The following is a 17,728-nucleotide window of genomic DNA, read 5'->3' as shown; positions in this document are numbered from 1 at the left end:
GATTATGTTGTCCCAGCTCAAAGACCTTGCATATGCCCTTGTTGAACTTCATTAGGTTCTTGTTAGCCCACTCTTTCAGCCTATCCAGGTCTTCCTGCAGGGTGGCTTTCCCTTCCGAAGCATCCATTTCCCCACTCAGTTTGGTATCATCAGCAAACTTCATCAGGGTACACTTGATCCCATCATCCGGATCACTTATGAAAATATTAAGCAGCATTGGGCCCAATATCAATCCCTGAGCCCCCCCCTTGTGACAGGTTACCAGTTTGAAAAAGTGTTATTAACCACCACCCTCTGGGTACAACCTGTCAGCCAGTTCCCCACCCACCACACAGATCACTTGTCTAGACCATAATGCATCAGTTTCTCTAGGAGGAGGCTGTGGGAAACTGTGTCAAAAGCCTGGGAGAATCCAGGTAGACAACATTCACCACTGGCCCCACATCAACCGAACAGGCTACTTTGTCACAGAAGGCAATCAGGTTTGTCAAGCACGATTTGCCCTTGGTGAATCTGTGCTGGCTTTTCCCAATCACGTGCTTCATTTGACTTGTGACAGCCCCCAGGAGGATTCATTCCATAACTTTCCCAGGGATTGCAGTAAGACTGATGGCCCTATAATTTCCTGGGTCCTCCTTTGAGCCCTTCTTGTAGATGGGAGTGACATTAGCCTTCTTCCAGTCTTCTGGGATGTCTCCCAATCTCCATGACTTCTCAAAGAGTATGAAGAGCAGCCTCACAACAGCATCATCCAGCTCTCTTAATGCCCTCGGATGGATAATGTCTGGGCCCATCCATTTGTAGGGGTCAAGCTCCTATAATAGTTTGCATACCATCTCACTGATGGTGGTTCTGTGTTTGCATCGCCCTGGATTTTTGTTCCCGAGTCTGGGGCACCACAGTGCTGGTAAAGACAGGGATGAAGAAAGTGTTGAAAACCTCTGCTTTTTCAGCATTGTTGTCGACAGTTCACCTCTCCTGTTTAAGGCCGGACCAGTATTTTCCTTCTTTCAGCTTGTTGTTTATGTGCCTGAAGAACCCTTTCTTGTAGTTTTTGACATCTCTGGCCAATTTCAACGCGAGCTGAGTTTTTGCTTTTCTGACTGCATCTCTGCATGCCCTGGCAATGCACTTGTAGTTCTCAATGGGTATTCATCTGCTTTTCCATCTCTGGTACGCTTCTCTTTTGGTTTTGAGCAGACTCAGAAGCTTGCAGTCAAGCCAAGGGGGTCTCTTGCTCTGCTTACTTCCCTTGCCTTTAAAGGGGATGAACTGTTTTTGTGCTGCCAGAAGAGCGTTCTTGAAAAACTCCCAGCACTCGCTATCTCCTTTATCCTCCATGTAAGCCTCCTACAGAATCCCTCCCAGCTGAGCTCTGAGCGAGCTGAAGTTTGCTCTTTTAAAATCTAAAACCTTTGTCTTAGTACTAACCTTCTGCATATTCAGCAGGATCCCACACTCCACACTATTGTGACCACTGCAGCCAAGGCTATCGCTAACCGAGGTATTACAAAGCTGGGTTTCTCGGTTTGTGAGTAGCAGGTCCAGCAGTGCCTCATTCCTGCTTGGCACATCTAGCATTTGTAATAGGTAGCAATCCTCTACGCATTCCAGGAACTTGACGGATGACATGTGAGCTGCTGTATTGTTCTTCCAATAAATGTCTGCGTAGTTGAAGTAAACCACAGGAAGCAGGTTCTGTTGATCCGAAGCTTGCTTAAGTGACCCAAATATTGCTTCATTGGCCTTATCATCTTGGTTTGGAGGTTGGTAGCAGATGGCTACTGTAAGATCTCCCTTGGAGATGACCCCTCTGATCTTGACCCAGAGGCATTTGATAGGGCTTCTGCAATCACTGTAGTTGGCTTCTAGACATTCAAACGCAAGGTCCTGATCATAGAGCATGACTCCTTCTCCTCTGCTTCCCTGTCTGTCTTTACAGAACAGCCTGTAGCCATCCATTGTGATCCTCCAGTCATGTGAGTTGTCCCACCATCTTTCAGTTATTCCTATGATATCATAACTTTCTGACTGGGCACAGAGTTCCACTTCCTCCTGTTTGCTGCTCAGGTTGAGTGCATTGGTATACCTCTGCTTGAGGTAGCTGGTCTTCTGGTTCTCATCTTGGGAGGAATGTAAAGAACATTTGTCACTACTCTGGTTGGCCTGGCTTATTCTGCAATTGGTTGCAGTGGTGTGAGCATTGCCACTTTGGACCCTGCCCCCTGAGTCCTTCAGTTTAACACCTGCCTCAACAAGCTGGCCAGCCTGTTGCCAAAGATACCCTTGCATCTTCTAGACAGGTGGATTCCATCCTGCTCTAACAGACTATAGTCATCAAAGAATGTCCAATTGTCAAAAAAGCCAAAACCCTCACGATGGCACCAGACATGGACACAGAATTTTATTTGCATTATATGCCCGTTTCTAGCTACACTCTTTCCTCTAACTGACAAAATGGGAAAAAAAAAAAGATAACTTGGGCACCAATACTTCTCATCTGCACTCCCAGGGCTTTATAGTCTTCCTTGATTCTGCCCATGTTCTGGCTTGTGGTGTTGTTTGTGCCCAGATGAAAGAGTATCAACAGATAGTAGTCTGAGCTCTTGACAAGTTGTGGCAACCTCTTGGCAACATCTTGGACCTTAGCTCGCGGAAGGCAGCATCCCTCTCGTGACTCCATCAGACCAGCAGTTGGGTGCTTTAGTGCCCCTCAACAGACAGTCATCCACTATGAGCACTTGTCATTTCTTTCTGTGGTATCCGCTGTGTGCTGCTGGTACAGTTTCTTCTTGCAGAGCTTGCTTATGGGTGTCAATATCTGTTAAAACTTCTTATCTGTTTTTGGTTGTAATGCTTGATGTTGGGGAGCATAACGGAGTCCTGCTTTTGTGGGTCACCAGGGTCCAAGATGCCTCCTTCTCTCACAGCTGTTAATAGCCCAGGACTAAGTTGCTGAAGAGACCTACTGGGTCAGTTCAGTGTATTTCATCTTGGTTAAGCCAGTGGGTAGCTGAGGGCAGAAGACAACAATTTTATTTTATTTAATGCCTCTTCAGCCTCAGTGAGAATCTCAATGGAGTATAACATCTTTGTTGGTGACATGGACAGTGGGATTGAGTCCATCCTCAGCAAGTTTGCTGACAACACCAAGCTGTGTGGTGCAGCCATCCCGCTGGAGGGAAGGGATGCCATCCAGAGGGACCTTGGCAAGCTTGAGAGGTGGGCCCGTGCAAATCTGATGAAGTTCAACAAGGCCAAGTGCAAGGTCCTGCAACTGGGTTGAGGCAATCCAACAACTACAGGCTGGACAGTGCATGAACAGGGAGCAGCCCTGCAGAAAAGGACTTGGGGGTGCTGCTGGATGAAAAACTGAATATGAAGCAGCAATGTGTGCTCACAGCCCAGAAAGCCAGTCGCATCCTGGGCTGCATCAAAAGAATTGTGGCCAGCAGGTCGAGGGAGGTGTTTCTCTCCCTCTACTCCACTCTTGTGAGACTCTACCCGGAGCACTGTGTCCTGCTCCCAGCATAAGAAAGATGTGGACCTGCCCGAGTGGTTCCAGAGGAGGGCCACGAAGATGATCCAAGGGATGGAGCATCTCCCCTATGAGAACAGGATGAGAGAGTTGGGATTGTTTAACCTGGAGAAGAGAAGGCTATGAGTAGACCTTATAGCAGCCTTCCAGCACTTAAAGGGGGCTTACAGGAAAGGTGAGGAGGGACTCTTTTGTCAGGGAGTGCAGTGATAGGATGGGGAGTAACTGTTTTAAACTGAAAGAGGGTAGATTTAGATCAGATGTAGGAAGAAATTCTTTACTGTGATGGTGGTGAGACAGTGGAACAGATTGCCCAGAGAAGTTGTGGGTGCGCCGTCCTTGGAAGTGTTCAAGGCCATTTTGGAGGGGGTTTTGAGCAACCTGATCTAGTGGGAGATGTCCCTGCCCATGGCAGGGAGGCTGGACTAGATGATCCTTGAGGTACCTTCCAACCCAAACCATGCTGTGATTCATTCTATAAGAGCTAGTCTGCTTTTCATAGTCTTGTTTTCTAAGCACAACTAAAGGAAGCAGAACTGGCTGAGAATTACACTGGCAATCAGAAAGCTGTGAATATCTAACAGTTCATCAACTGGCCCATACGTGGTAAGGGAGACTCTTATGACAAATCTACTAAGTTGATCAGTATCTCTATGGCTTCTTTTCCTATGACTCCATAAACTCTTGTAACTGTACTTTGTATTTGGAATTTTGTCAATGAATATTTTTATGTCTTTTATGCTTATGTGCGGTCACAAGTGGTGTCCCCCAGGGCTCAGTATTGAGACCGGTCTTGTTTAACATCTTTGTCAGTGATCTGGATGAGGGTATTGAGTGCTCCCTCAGTAAGTTTGCAGATGACACAAAATTAAGCAGGAGTGTTGATCTGCTCAAGGGTAGGAAGGCTCTGCAGAGGGACCTGGACAGGCTGGATCGATGGGCTGAGGCCAATGCTATGAGGTTTAACAAGGCCAAGTGCCAGATCCTGCACATGGGTCACAACCACCCCACGCAGCGCTACAGGCCTAGGGGGTGAGTGGCTGGAAACTTGGCTGGCGGAAAAGGACCTGGGGGCACTGGTGGACAGCCTGCTGAACATGAACCAGCAGTGTGCTCAGCTGGCCAAGAAGGCCAACAGCATCCTGGCCTGTATCAGAAACAGCGTGGCCAGCAGGAGCAGGGAGGTGATGGTGTCCCTGTACTCGGCACTGGTGAGGCCACACCTCGAGTACTGTGTGCAGTTTTGGGTGGGCCCCTCACTGCAAGAAAAACATTGAGGTGCTGGGACGTGTCCAGAGAAGGGCAACGAAGCTGGTAAAGCGTCTAGAGAACAGGTCTTACAAGGAATGGCTGAGGGAGCTGGGGTTGTTTAGTCTGGAGAAGAGGAGGCTGAGGCTGACCTTATTGCTCTCTACAACTACTCTACTGGGAGGAAGTTGACGTAAGGCTGGTGTTGGTCTCTTTGCCCAAGTAACAAGTGATAGGACAAGAGGAAATGGTCTCAAGTTGTGCCACGGGAGCTTTAGATTGGACATTAGGCAAATTTTCTTTACCGGAAGAGTAGTCAAACATTGGAACAGGCTGCCCAGGGAAGTGGTGGAGTCACCATCCCTGGAGGTGTTAAAAAAACAGGTAGATGTGACACTTCAGGACATGGTTTAGTGGGCATGGTGGTATTAGGTCAACAGTTGGACTTGATGATCTTAGAGTTCTATTCCAACCTAATGATTCTAATATGACTTGAGGTAAGCATTATGTCAAGGTGATGGTTTATCTTTAAGGTACTGCATGTTTATGTGTGTTAATCTTTTGGCAGCATGGTACCAGGACGGCGTTAGAATCTACTAGATCAAATATTTTTAACTGGGGTATTCCAAAATAACAAAGTCAACCTTCTCTTCATGGAATATTTACCATCCTTACCTTTTTGGCAGTGCTGATATCCTTTTAGCTAATGAGATGTTCACTTCTCTTCTGTTTGACTAGGTAATTAGCAAACTATCCATTCCTTAAGGCAAATGTTCTTTCCCATCTTTTGCACAGGCTGGCTTGAAGATAAATGTAGAAAACAGCTCTCCTGTTGACAAGAGTAAGCCAAGCAAGTTCCCGGTATGTAGGATGTTAGTGGGCTAAGTGCCTCAAGACGCGGTATCCCACCATGTTATCTATGCATTCTTGCCCTAATTTGTTGACAACATCCTCTGTAGATCACCACATCTTTAATGAACCTGGATTTTGCATCCTAAACTGTACATCCTGTTATTTTGACAGGAGTTTCTGTTGCTCAAGGGGTAATGATTCAATGTTGAGTTAATTTCTGCTGATACTCTGAGGATTTTGGCAAAGCAAGAGTGAAAATTCCTCTGACTTGCAAAAAGAAGTAAAGAATACCTGAGAAACCAGTATTTTTAAGCAATCCGTTCAAGGAACATATAAAGTAGTTGTTTAGTTTCCTAGATAACTGTAATAACTCGAAGTCGGAAGTCATGCATAAAGCAGTACTTAACTCCCAGCTTCCAGAATGAATAGAAAGCATTCCTTGATAATTCATTTAACTCCTTGATACAGATGCCTTTCAGGAAACGGCATCTGAAAAGACAGTTTAGAAAACCAATGATGATTTTGTTTTCAGAGAAGCACAATGTGTGGAAGGTCTTCTTCATTTCTTTAATGCTTTTTTTTTTCTTTCTTTTTTCTTTTCCTTTACCTGTTTTGAAGAATGTCTTAAAACGCCCAGAAGATGGGATCAGTACTTTACAACCTGCCACATGCTGTTAAGCAGCAGTTGTTACGGGCTGACTTGCCAATTTAGAAATCCACTTGCTCAGAACACAGGGTTAAACAGGTTTTTGCATTATGCTTGTTTTGTAGAGGGCAGGCTTAACATTTGAATGACCATAGGGGTCTTGTCACTCTTCAATGCACTCACAATATACCCTTTAATACTAATGGGAATCAGCCACATGCACAAGAGATGGAGAGACTTCTCTACATGTTCAAACAAACATCTTCTTGGTGGCTCATTATTCTGTTCCACTGCAACAGGAGGTTTCTGCTCAGTAAATATTTACCTCAGTGATAGTCTTAAAAGACTGTAGTTGATAATTGGAGTGGGGGAGCGGAGGAAAGAAAGCAAAAAGGGAGGGGGAATTGATTGGAGCATAAAACTGAAAGTTAATAATTAAGTGTACATAGTAGACAGAATAAAAAAGGGATTGTTCATAGCAGACATTCATGTTACTGGCTCCAGTTAAGCACAAATTATTTTGAATAGTGTGTTGGGCATAAGGAGGGTGTGAAGATCCTTCAGAGAATGAAAGGATGTCTCTTGAAGGGAAGAGTTATGTTAAAATCATGGCTCTTCCAAGATAGCACAGATGCCTTCTTAGGAGTTTTGTTTTTTCTTGACTGATGTCTAGGAAACTTGCAGTTTTCCCAGCTTCATGTCCTCTCTTGCCTGGCAGATCTTGCAGCCTGTAGCAGATGGTACAGATATTTCTGCAACAAGTGCGTGCCTCTACTGTACTCCATGTGCAGAAGTGGTAACTGGGTACACTGCAGAACTGGTCAGAATTGCTACAATTTTTTTCACTGAAAATTTTGAAAGGACAAAAATCACCCATTGCTTCCAGCAATGTTTTGACTTGTGGATGAAAAAGAAAGTAATCTTTCAAGACTAAAACCACTTCCTCTTTTACCAACCCCGTTCAATGAAATAACCCTGATTTTCAGCCCCCACAACAGTTATCGAGAATTATTAGCTAAGAAGGAAAGGGCCAAATAAAACCAGAACAGTTATTTTTAGCAAACTCTTTCCCCATCCCCATTATTTTTACCTTTTTCCACTAAATTCAGAAAGTTTAAAAAACCTCCCCACAACACTTTTGTCAAAAAGAGAAAGCGTACTTCCAGCTGTATTGTCAGATGGACAGCAGCCTCCTTCAAAGGGTACAACAACTTTACTTTTTGTGGAGTAAAGAAAAGAAGACAACAAGTAAAATGGGTGTTTCACTTCACTGTAGTGTTTGCTTCCCCAATCCAGACAGCTGATGCATTCAGCAAATTACTTCTCAGTATAGAAAGGCATCTACAATAACAATCTGAAGTTTCCTTTTGCTGAAAATGTCCGATTTATGGACATAATTTTCACTGAACCTCGAAACGGCTAACATAGTTTAGATGAATCTGGGGAAAATCTTGGCAGCAGAAGGATCTACTTACTCGCTTAGCATACTTTTGCAATTGTGCCTTCATTGTGTTTAGACCCACATTTTCTCTTCACCAGGACTTGGTATGTTTTAGAGTCCAGAGACTAGGCGAGGTAGAGACAGTCTTTTCAAGAACAGACATGTGTCCACCTTTTTAAGGCCTGATGTGACAGGTTTGCCTTTGCATCTCATGCCATAGCACAGAAGCCATGTTGTTTGTGGCTTATCATTTCTTAGGACTGTCGTCCAGCGTTGTCCCTGGTGACAATGGCAGGCCTGTCCACCTAGGGCTGTGACTCTGTGAGGTTTTCTCTAGTTCCCCATGATTGGCATTTATCTTTAAATACACATCATTGTGTATTATATACGTATCATTATACTGCCTTAGTAGTACTTTATCAGTGCTTTTCATGAGCACATATCATAAATGCAAGTTGAGAGACTAAGGAAAATTATATCTTGGGTCTGTTTCACAGATGCTTTACTTTCACAGAGGAAGGCTGAGAGGGGAATTTGAAAATGTGCTCTCTGAGTAATGTTTCTGAACTGCTGGTGGTCATAGTACCACAGGAAATTCTTTGTAGAAGGTGTTGCCAGTTGGATACCATGGTAGAAATGCCAGGAATGCCAAGTAATTGTACCTGACCTGCCCATCCTCTCCCCAAAACCTCTGTGCAGTTTTCAGGAATCAGGCTTACTGCTTCACTATGCTGGTAGGTACAACTTTCCTCTGTCATGCCAGTGAGCAGGCAAGAGAGACTAGCTCCATCCTCCTCTGTGTTGAAGACAAAGACTAGTGGAGGTAAGGCTCAGTGGCTGGAAATGAGTAGCCTTGTAAGCAAAAGTGGATAGCAGGCTGAGCAGATGGACTGGAGTGTTTCTGTAACTTGGACTTTTTTGTCTTCATACTCTGAGTATTTGGATGATAGGAGAGAGAGACCTGGGAGACCTGAGAGACCTTGTTAGATGACAGCAAAGCAAAAAATTCCTAAAGGGAAGTTCTTCATTTCCAAACCACATTCCTCAGGAGGATGTGATGGGCTCTGGAGTAAGGTGAGGGAAGGAATGGTGGACCCGTCTGAAAACTGTCAGTGCACAAACCTCCCTGGGGGTGTTGAACTGCTGGGTTGCTGACTGCTTTGGGATGATTTTTTTTCTGTCATCCTGTTGCAGCTGTGCCCTGTTTCATAAGTAATTAATAAAAAACTTAGACAGCAAGAGACACACTGATCCTAGTGTCTGGTGTATTCATCTGGGGTGAAGGACAGTGTCAACATTTTCCGCTGCCTGATTCATTACTCAGGGATCTCAGTGTGGGTTTCCTACATTCCTAGGTACTTACTGGATTCTCCTTTCCTTTTGCTTGATAGCCTTGAGCAAAATTAACTGTTTTGTTCCTTTGTATACAATCTGGAAGTCTCACATGCCAAGCAGATATTCATGTTCATGAAGTATCTGGAGAAAGTGATGGTAAGTATTATTAGTGGAAACCCAGTATGTAATATATATAAAAACACAAACTTTTTTATACAGTGCCTGAGCTTACAGATTTAAAGATGATTTTTAACCTCATTTTTATCTGCTCACACATAACTTGAAAGACAAGCATCACAAATAAAAAGTGGTTGTATCAAATTAAAATTGGATGGTCAAACTGAACAGAAGGATGTCTTCTCAAGAAATAAGTTATGGTCTAGTAGGAAGTAGTACCCAAAACAGATAAATGCAAAGAACAGTGATCCAAAACCTCCAAAACAAAAATGAAAACAGGTATATATAAATGTTTTATGGAAGGGTCTGGGTTTGTATGTTTTCAAAGATGATCTGTTCCTCGGAATAGTACAGTAGTGTTTGTTAAGATGGTTATGGAGTGGGAATCTTGAGTAGTTCCTCAAATTCCTGATGTAAAGGAGGATGCCTTTATCTATACTGTATGTGTGGCTCATAAGGGACGGTGGCAATGAACTACGCTTTTGTGACATTTATGAACATTTTATTAATATTTTATTTGCAGTTAATGGATGCTCCACCAAATTTTCCTTACATGTTAATAAGCATTTGCTAAATTTTTAATTCCAGTGGCTGCAAACTGATAAATTGTTTCTAATAAAACCATTCAAAAATATCCTTTTTTTATCTTTCACAGGCTTCAAATGTATTTTTACTCACATTAGAGGAAAAGGACTTTGCAAAATTCCTGGATTTTTCCAGTAGAACATTTTGAAGTTACTCTTCATAAAATCATAGAATCATAGAATCAGAGAGTGGTTTGGGTTGGAAGGGAACTCAAAGATCATCTGATTCCAACCCCCTTGCCATGACAGGGGCATCTCCCACTACACCAGGTTGCTCAAAGCTCTATCCACCCTGGCCTTGAAGAGTTCCAGGGATGGAGCGTCCACAACTTCCTTAGGCAACCTGTTCCAGTGTCTCACCACCCTCAGGGTGAAGAGCTCCTTCCTTGTATCTAGTCTAAACCTGCCCTCTCCCAGCTTCCAACCGTTACCCCTCATCCTATCACTGCAGGCCTTTGTAAAAAGTCCCTCCCCAGCCTTCTTGTAGGCCCCCTTCAGGTACTGGAAGGCTGCCAGAAGGTCTCCCCAGAGCCTTCTCTTCTCCAGGCTGAACAAGCCTAAGTCTCTCAGCCTGTCCTCATAGGAAAGGTGTTCCAACCCTCTGACCATCTTGGTAGTCCTCCTCTGGACTTGCTCCAACAGCTCCATGTCTTTCTTGTGTTGGGGGCTCCCGAGTTGGATGCAGTGTTCCAGGTGGGGTCTCATGAGGGCAGAGTAGAGGGGCAGAATCACCTCCCTCGACCTGCTGGCCACGGTTCTTTTGATGCAGCCCAGGGTACAGTTGACTTTCTGGGCTGCGAGCACACACTGTTGGCTCATGTTCATCTTATCATCCACCAGCACCCCCAAGTCCTTCTCCCCAGGACTGCTCTCAACCCACTTATTGCCCAGCCTGTACCTCTGCTTCAGATTGCCTCGACCCAGGAACAGCACCTTATACTTGGCCTTGTTAAACTTCACGAGGCTGGCCTGGGCCCACCTCTCAAGCCTGTCAAGGTCCCTCTGGATGGCATCCCTCCCTTCCAGTGTGTCAGACCTCACCACACAACTTGGTGTCATTGGCAAACTTGCTGAAGGTGCATTTGATGCCACTGTCCATGTTGCTAACAAAGATGTTAAATAGCACTGGTCCCAGTACCAATCCCTGAGGAACACCACTTGTCACTGGTCTCTACTCAGACACCGAGCCATCAATCTCAACTTTTTTAGTGTGACCTTCCAGCCAATTCCTTATCCACCAAGTGGTCCATCTGCCAAATCCATGTCTTTCCAATTTGGAGACCAGGATGTCATGCAGAACAGTGTTGAACGCTTTGCACAAGTCCAGACAGATGACATCAGTTGCTCTTCCCTTGTCAATTGATGCTGTTACTCCATCATAAAATGCCACTGAATTCATCAGGCAGGATTTTCCCTTGGTGAAGGCATGTTGGTTGCCACCAATCACCTCCACATTTTCCATGTGCCATAGCAGAGGCTTCAGGAGGATCTGCTCCATGATCTTGCCAAGCACAGAGGTGAGACTGACCGGCCTGTAGTTGCCTGGATCTTCCTTTTTTCCCTTTGTGAAAATGGGGGTGATGTTTCCCCTTTTCCAGTCAGTGGGACTTCACCAGACTGCCATGACTTCTCAAATACGATGGAAAGTGGCCTAGCAACTTGGTCTGCTAGTTCTCTCAGGACTCGTGGATGGATCTCATCAGGTCCCATGGACTTGTACACCTTCAGGTTCTTTAGATAGTCACGAACCTGCTTTTTGCTTACAGTGGATGGATCTTCCTTCTGCCAGTCTCCACCTTCAGCTTCTGCAACTTGGACGGTGTTGCTAGAGCCCTTGCTGGTGAAGACTGAAGCAAAGCAGTGATTGAGAACCTCAGCCTTCTCCATATCCCTCATGGCCAGTTCTTCTGTTTCCTTCCAGAGAGGGCCCACAGCTTCCCTAGTCTTCCTTTTATCACTGACATACCTATAAAAGTTTTATTAGCTTTGTTTATCTTTTATGACTATTCTTTTAGGGGTGAAGTATTGCCTATAGAATTCCTATAAGAATTGTTCCGCTGTCTTAGATCAATGGTCCACGTAGCCCAGAGACGTGATTTAAGGCAGACACTTGCACCTGGCTACTACTGGTGTGTGCACAAGTATGTTCACTCTCACAGGCAAGGTCTTCCTTTGACTTCTGGAGACATTTCAGCTTTCAGACTCACCATTTTGTATTCTGGTCTGCTTCTCACTGCTGTACCACCATTCCACTGGTGGCTGCACACCCCGGTATATTTGCAGAATTTATATTGTAAGCACTGGAAGTTGAAAGAAGAGGAGGAAGGATCACACTGTCTGAATTTAGTCATCCAATTTAGAAAGCTTAGAAGTACTTTCTGGAAGTCTCCTTGCAATACCGTAGGGAATACCTACCAGGAAATTCAGATGTGGGAAGTGGCCTTTGTAGTCTATAACACATGGTAAATGTTTTGCTGATTTAAGTGCATTCACTTCGGGAGCAGAAACTTTCACTTAGTTCCTTCGCAAGAACAGATCTGGGAGAAAATGTCTGCAGTGTCCTGTGAAGGGCTGACAAAGAGGGAAAAATAGAGGATTGTTTGCTAATTCATCCAAATAATTTGTTGTGATATTGCACTGAGACATGAGGAGGGTAGAGCTCAGGGTAGAGTTGGCTTTAATTTTTCTCGTGACTTGAGATAGCCTAGAAATAGTCTGTGAGGCATTAGGAAAAAAACTGTTAAGACCAATACACTGCCAAAAGATACTACTATCCTTCCTGATGAAATGTGTTTCAAATTTTTTGTGTTTTAATGTATTGCTGTTTGTATATTTAATATTTAACATGGACGTGTTTTGTCCATGCCAGACAAACTAGACTTTGTCTTCATACTGAGTTTGAATATCACTATATAAAATTGGTAACAATTACTCACATATGGGATCACACCAGAAAGTCTATGCCAGCAATGATATTAACCTTAGCTTAGAAACACTGATAGAAATGTATGGCTGATGCAAAAGTCTATCTGAGAATGAAATTATATCCATGAATTTAACCATGATTACTTGTACCTGTTCACCTTTCTACTCCTCCTCTCTCCATTTCCAATGCTACATGTTCCAAACACAGACGGGCTGAAGATAACCTAAAACAAGAACTCCATAATTCATCTGTTTTTGCAGTTTACTGGAGGCTTACTCTCTCCATGGCAAAGTCTCCTTCCATGATATTGTACAGAATCCAGCAGTCCTGAAGAGATTTGTAAACTACTTGCTGTGATTTTTATTTTTTTTTTTAACACTTTTAATGCCTGAAGGGGGTAGGTTATGTGTTTAGGACAGTAGAGATCCCAGGGTCTTGCATGCTGCTTTCCCAGTGGAGACAGAATCATTGCTTTCCCTATTTGTACTCTAATGTGCTTCATTTAAAGCCATACTACTAATTCAGGTATGCGAAGGGTCCAATAACATGCAGGGTAATCTTTTCCTCCGGGAATTTTAACTCTGTGCTAACATCAGCTTCTCAAGAATAACTCAACCTTGAGTATTAACTAATCAGAGCTTGGAGAAAAATTCACTGACAGTGTTGTCCCTCTTTTCTAAAACTTTTGTCTGAGCTCAAAAATGCAGTGTAGCAAGTCTCCTGAAAAAATGAAAACTTGACAGCATGCTAGGAATAAGAATCAAGAAACATTTTTGTAATACTTTCATCTGGTACTTCTATAACAACTAGAACTGAAAATCTCCCATCCAAATAAAGACATTTAATTATACACAGTGAAAGCTATCTGGCCAGACAATCCGTGTGTTTGAAGTGTGTTGGACAAAGGTACCTCAAACACGTGTGCATATGCACAAATCTGTGCACACACAGTTAATGGGTGTTTTTTTCTTTCCTGGAACAAGGCTTTCTCAGCACTTTGAGCACATTCCTTGTGTCAAAGTGAATTTACAAGTACTACTGGTTTAGATAGCACTGACCTTATCAAATCGTGTTGTTTGATCCTGTCCATTCTGAAGTCTTTAACATCTACCACCAAAGTCAGCTTTCTTCCTTCCCTTTTGCAGCCTCCATCCCTTTCCACCATTGTAATAAACTTCTTTGGGTGTGCTCCAGCACCTCAGTATCAAGACAAAAGAAAGAAAACCACATCTAAAGAAGAGCAACAAACCTGGTGAAGGGTCTAGAGCACAAGCCTTATGAGGAGCTGCTGAGGGAGCTGAGGTTGTTTAGTCTGGAGAAAAGGAGGCTGAGAGGACACATTACCACTCTCTACAATGACCTGAAAACAGGTTGTAGTGAGGTGGGTGTTGGTCTGTTCTCTCAGGTAACAAATGTTAGAATGAGAGGAAATAGCCTCAAGTTGTGCCAGGGGAGATTTAGATTAGATAACAGGAAATATTTTTTTACTGAAAGGGTTGTCAAGCATTGGAATGAGCTGCTTAGGGAAGTGGTTGAGTCACCATCCCTGGAGATATTTAAAGGACTTGTAGATGTGGCACTTAGGGACATGGTTAGGGGTGGAATTGGCGGTGCTAGGTTGGACTTGATGATTTTAAAGGTCTTTTCCAACCTAAACAGTTTTATGATTCTTTGCAAACCAGTCACTTAAATTTCCTGTATTGCTTAAGATAGAAATCTGAGCTACAGCAGATTCGATTAATCACTTTCAGATTCAGATGCCCCTTAAATGGGACAGCATCAAAGAAAGGTGTGTGTGTGTGTCTGTATCTATCTGTCTGTGTGTAATGTTGGTGGCTAAAAAGGAGGCAAGCAACATAGCACCTCGACAATGGAGACATAAAATGACAGAAAGATGAAACTAGGGCCTGATGAAAGGTGTTGAGGGACAACTCTGCAGTGAAGCCTTAATAGAGCAACCTCCAAACCCACAAATTTTGTTTGGGGAGCAGGAAAAGACGAGGCTATCCAATCCTGAGAGACATGTCATGTAACCATCTTGATGGTTACATCAAGATACCTTTGCCTTCTATTCCTATGTTCCTTCTCTTACAGGCAGGACGGAAGAAACATTAATTCCTCTCCTGCAGCAACGGTAATTATAGACCCTTACTTCTGCTTAGGCTCTTGGGCTTGGGCCAATTGAATTGATGGGACTCTTGAGTAGCTGGCAACTTTGCAGCAGAGAACGTTGAGATTCATGTTGGTGGAGCCATTATTGAATATAACTGGGGGGTTCAACTTTTAGGGCAAAAGCAGGGCATTTTGATGGAATACTTTCATCAGCTCCTTCTGCTCCCTGGCATTTTTCCCCAGGAACTGCAGTGGGTGGTTTCTAATACTGCTGTTTAATACCTACACTACACGTAACTGAAGATTGCAAGACATGCTTTTGCAGGATGAATGTCGCTTACATTTGGGGAAGAACTAAGCTGTGTGTAACACTTCTAGATGCTGTTGGTCATGATCCCTACCATGGTCATGCATGCCCATATAGACACCAAATGATTCAAGTACTATGAGTGCATGAGTTCAACTTCATGCGAGGATAGTTGCTGGTCATTGACAGAGAGCAAAAGCATGTGATTAATAATCATATGCGAAAGTGTTGTGTTCATGGAATAATGACACCAAGAGCACACCCTGATAGTTGCTGTGGCCCTATGATCATCACAAGACCAGATGAAAAATTACTCAAATTTTAACAGGACCAATAGCTGCTCAGAGTAACCTCTGTCAGACTCCTATTTTCCCTATGTTTTTAACTTTGTGATATGCTGATATTTCAATTACATGGCCAAGCATAGGAGAAAAATGGATTCCCTTCCCCGTGAAGACATGCTTCTTTAAATGTCCTACTAGTTTATACTAGCTTCTTTTCCATGTGCTAGACCTGGTTATTCATTTGTTTCATCTCAACTCCTTCCTCTGTTCCTGTTTCCTTGTTACCCTTGGGAAAAGTACACTGTAGTCCTGGCTACCTTCTCGTGATTTTTGTAATATTAATGTTTGCATTACTGGAAAAAAAAAAGTCAATGTTTTCCTTGTCTTTCTTCTCCCCAGGAAATAAAAAATCTTACTTCTTTTTCTTTTGCCCCTTATATCTCTTTCCATGCCGTATTTCAATACCATGTTTTTCATTCTAGAAATGGATGTGTTTTAAATTCAACTGGAAATTGTGTCATAGCCTAACAAGTTGATTCTGGTATCACTTTAAAACTTATGAACACAAAAGTCTAAACTTCAAGCTCCTTTCATAGGAATACTGACTTGTACCTTAATACATTCTGTGATGCATTAATTGCTTAGATCTTACTTGCCAAGTAACTGTTGGGATTTCTTTTAGTAAATTCTTAATTTCATTTTATATATATATTTATATATAAAATTTTATATGTAGTTAAAATTCTGTTCCAAAAGATTTGTTTGATCTATAGACTGCATTCTGCATTTCAGATATGAACCCTGCAGAATGATAAATAATATTTAAGGTTCAGGCAGAACCTTATATGTGAAAGAACAAATGCTCATGCTGAAACATATGGGCAAACAGAATCTTCTTGAGTCTGTAGCAGCAACAGTTTGGATTTGTAGCACTTTAATACTCATGCCAGGAGCCAAATTTCTTGGTCTGGGCTATCTCTGTTATGGATCTGTTTTCCTTGATTTTGAGCTGGGAGCCTGGGAATTGGAAAAAGTAAAGAAAAAGTGAAAGGAAGATCTAACTTAAAGAAAAAATAATATTCTGTGTGATGGGCTGCTTTGTTGTAGTTCTGGAATTGCTCTGCTGAAGGGACTGGAAACTTCAGGGGATCTTCCCCTGCAGGCAAACACAACCCAAATTCACAAAAAAGGCTTCAATTCTCATCCACATAAGGATTTTGCCCAATATAAAAGCTGAATTGTCACCTAGTATAAAGCAAGGGCGGCCAACTTCTGTGCCGCTGCTCAATGCCCTTTATCTTAAGGATAGTATGGGGCAAACATGACCAGATTGTGATGATGCTTTGATTTCTCCTGAAAACTGTATGGTCTGCTTAGGATGCTGCTCATCCACCTTGTGAAGATTGGTCTTTGAATCTCTGCTAAGCTCTGAAAGCACACAACAGGCCTTAAATCTAAAAAGAACTATGCCTGTCTTCTCCCTCCAACACACCCAGGCTATGAGAGGTAAGTTGACAATCTAGTTTCACCATAGGTAATCGCTTGTCTCTGCGGGGAAAGTCAGGCAAGTTTCTGTAGCTGTAAGTCAGAGTTGACACCAGACATCTGGCTCCTCAGTCCTTTCTCATTCAATGGCATGCCTTCTATTAATTGTTCCAAGGCTGTTTCTAGTTTTCATTAACCCCTGCTCTTAAGCAGATGGTTTGAAACAAATCTATTCAATAATACATATAAATTTTTAGGCAAGCAAAGGCTGCGAGAATGGCTGAAGCTACCAAAGGGAATAGTCGACTTCACTGTGATGTAGGCATTAATATTTCTGTTCCTCTGGACTGGACAGTTTTTCTCTGTTTCTTTGGATCCCTTGTGGTGGTGCTATATCTCCCTGCCAGAAGGCCTCTACTTGTGTGCTAGTATGAATACTGCCCTCCTTTTTGAATATTTTCAGAATTAAATTAATTCCATACTCAGTACCGGAACTTGCTTAATTTTGACAGAAACCTTAATCACTCTACTTTAAGCTCAGATTCTTTCCAAATAATGGAAAGTTATGTAAGTTCATTCACCTTTAAAAATATCATTGTATTTTCAGAGAGTAGACAACAGGAAAATATTTTCATCTGTCTTTTTCCTTTTCTGCTACAATCATCGCTGTTTTTAACAGCTTTTTAAACCACTAATGCTTTTGCCGTAATGTTCCTTCATAAACCAAAATGCAGATCAACTGGAATCAGGGCATGGTTAAACTGAAGGTAACAAATTTCTTGATGCAGTAGCA

At 42.9% G+C, this 17,728-nt stretch overlaps 1 protein-coding gene across 1 annotated transcript in view; it reads right to left on the bottom strand.

Annotated features, from left to right (window-relative positions):
• Positions 1 to 572: 572 nt before the first annotated feature.
• LOC147415654 (uncharacterized) overlaps positions 573 to 17,728 on the bottom strand; it is a 30,703-nt gene continuing 13,547 nt past the window's right edge. The window contains 2 exon segments of the mRNA XM_086464790.1: positions 573 to 815; positions 1,432 to 2,268. Of these exon segments, the coding sequence (XP_086320916.1) occupies positions 573 to 815; positions 1,432 to 2,268 (1,080 nt within the window).

This window comes from Leptosomus discolor, chromosome 4 (genome assembly GCF_034619465.1).
Source record: "Leptosomus discolor isolate bLepDis1 chromosome 4, bLepDis1.hap2, whole genome shotgun sequence".
In the NCBI taxonomy this organism is placed as follows: Eukaryota; Metazoa; Chordata; class Aves; order Leptosomiformes; family Leptosomidae; genus Leptosomus; species Leptosomus discolor.
Note: the sequence above shows the minus strand (reverse complement) of the source record. Positions and strands in the feature narration are given on the sequence as shown.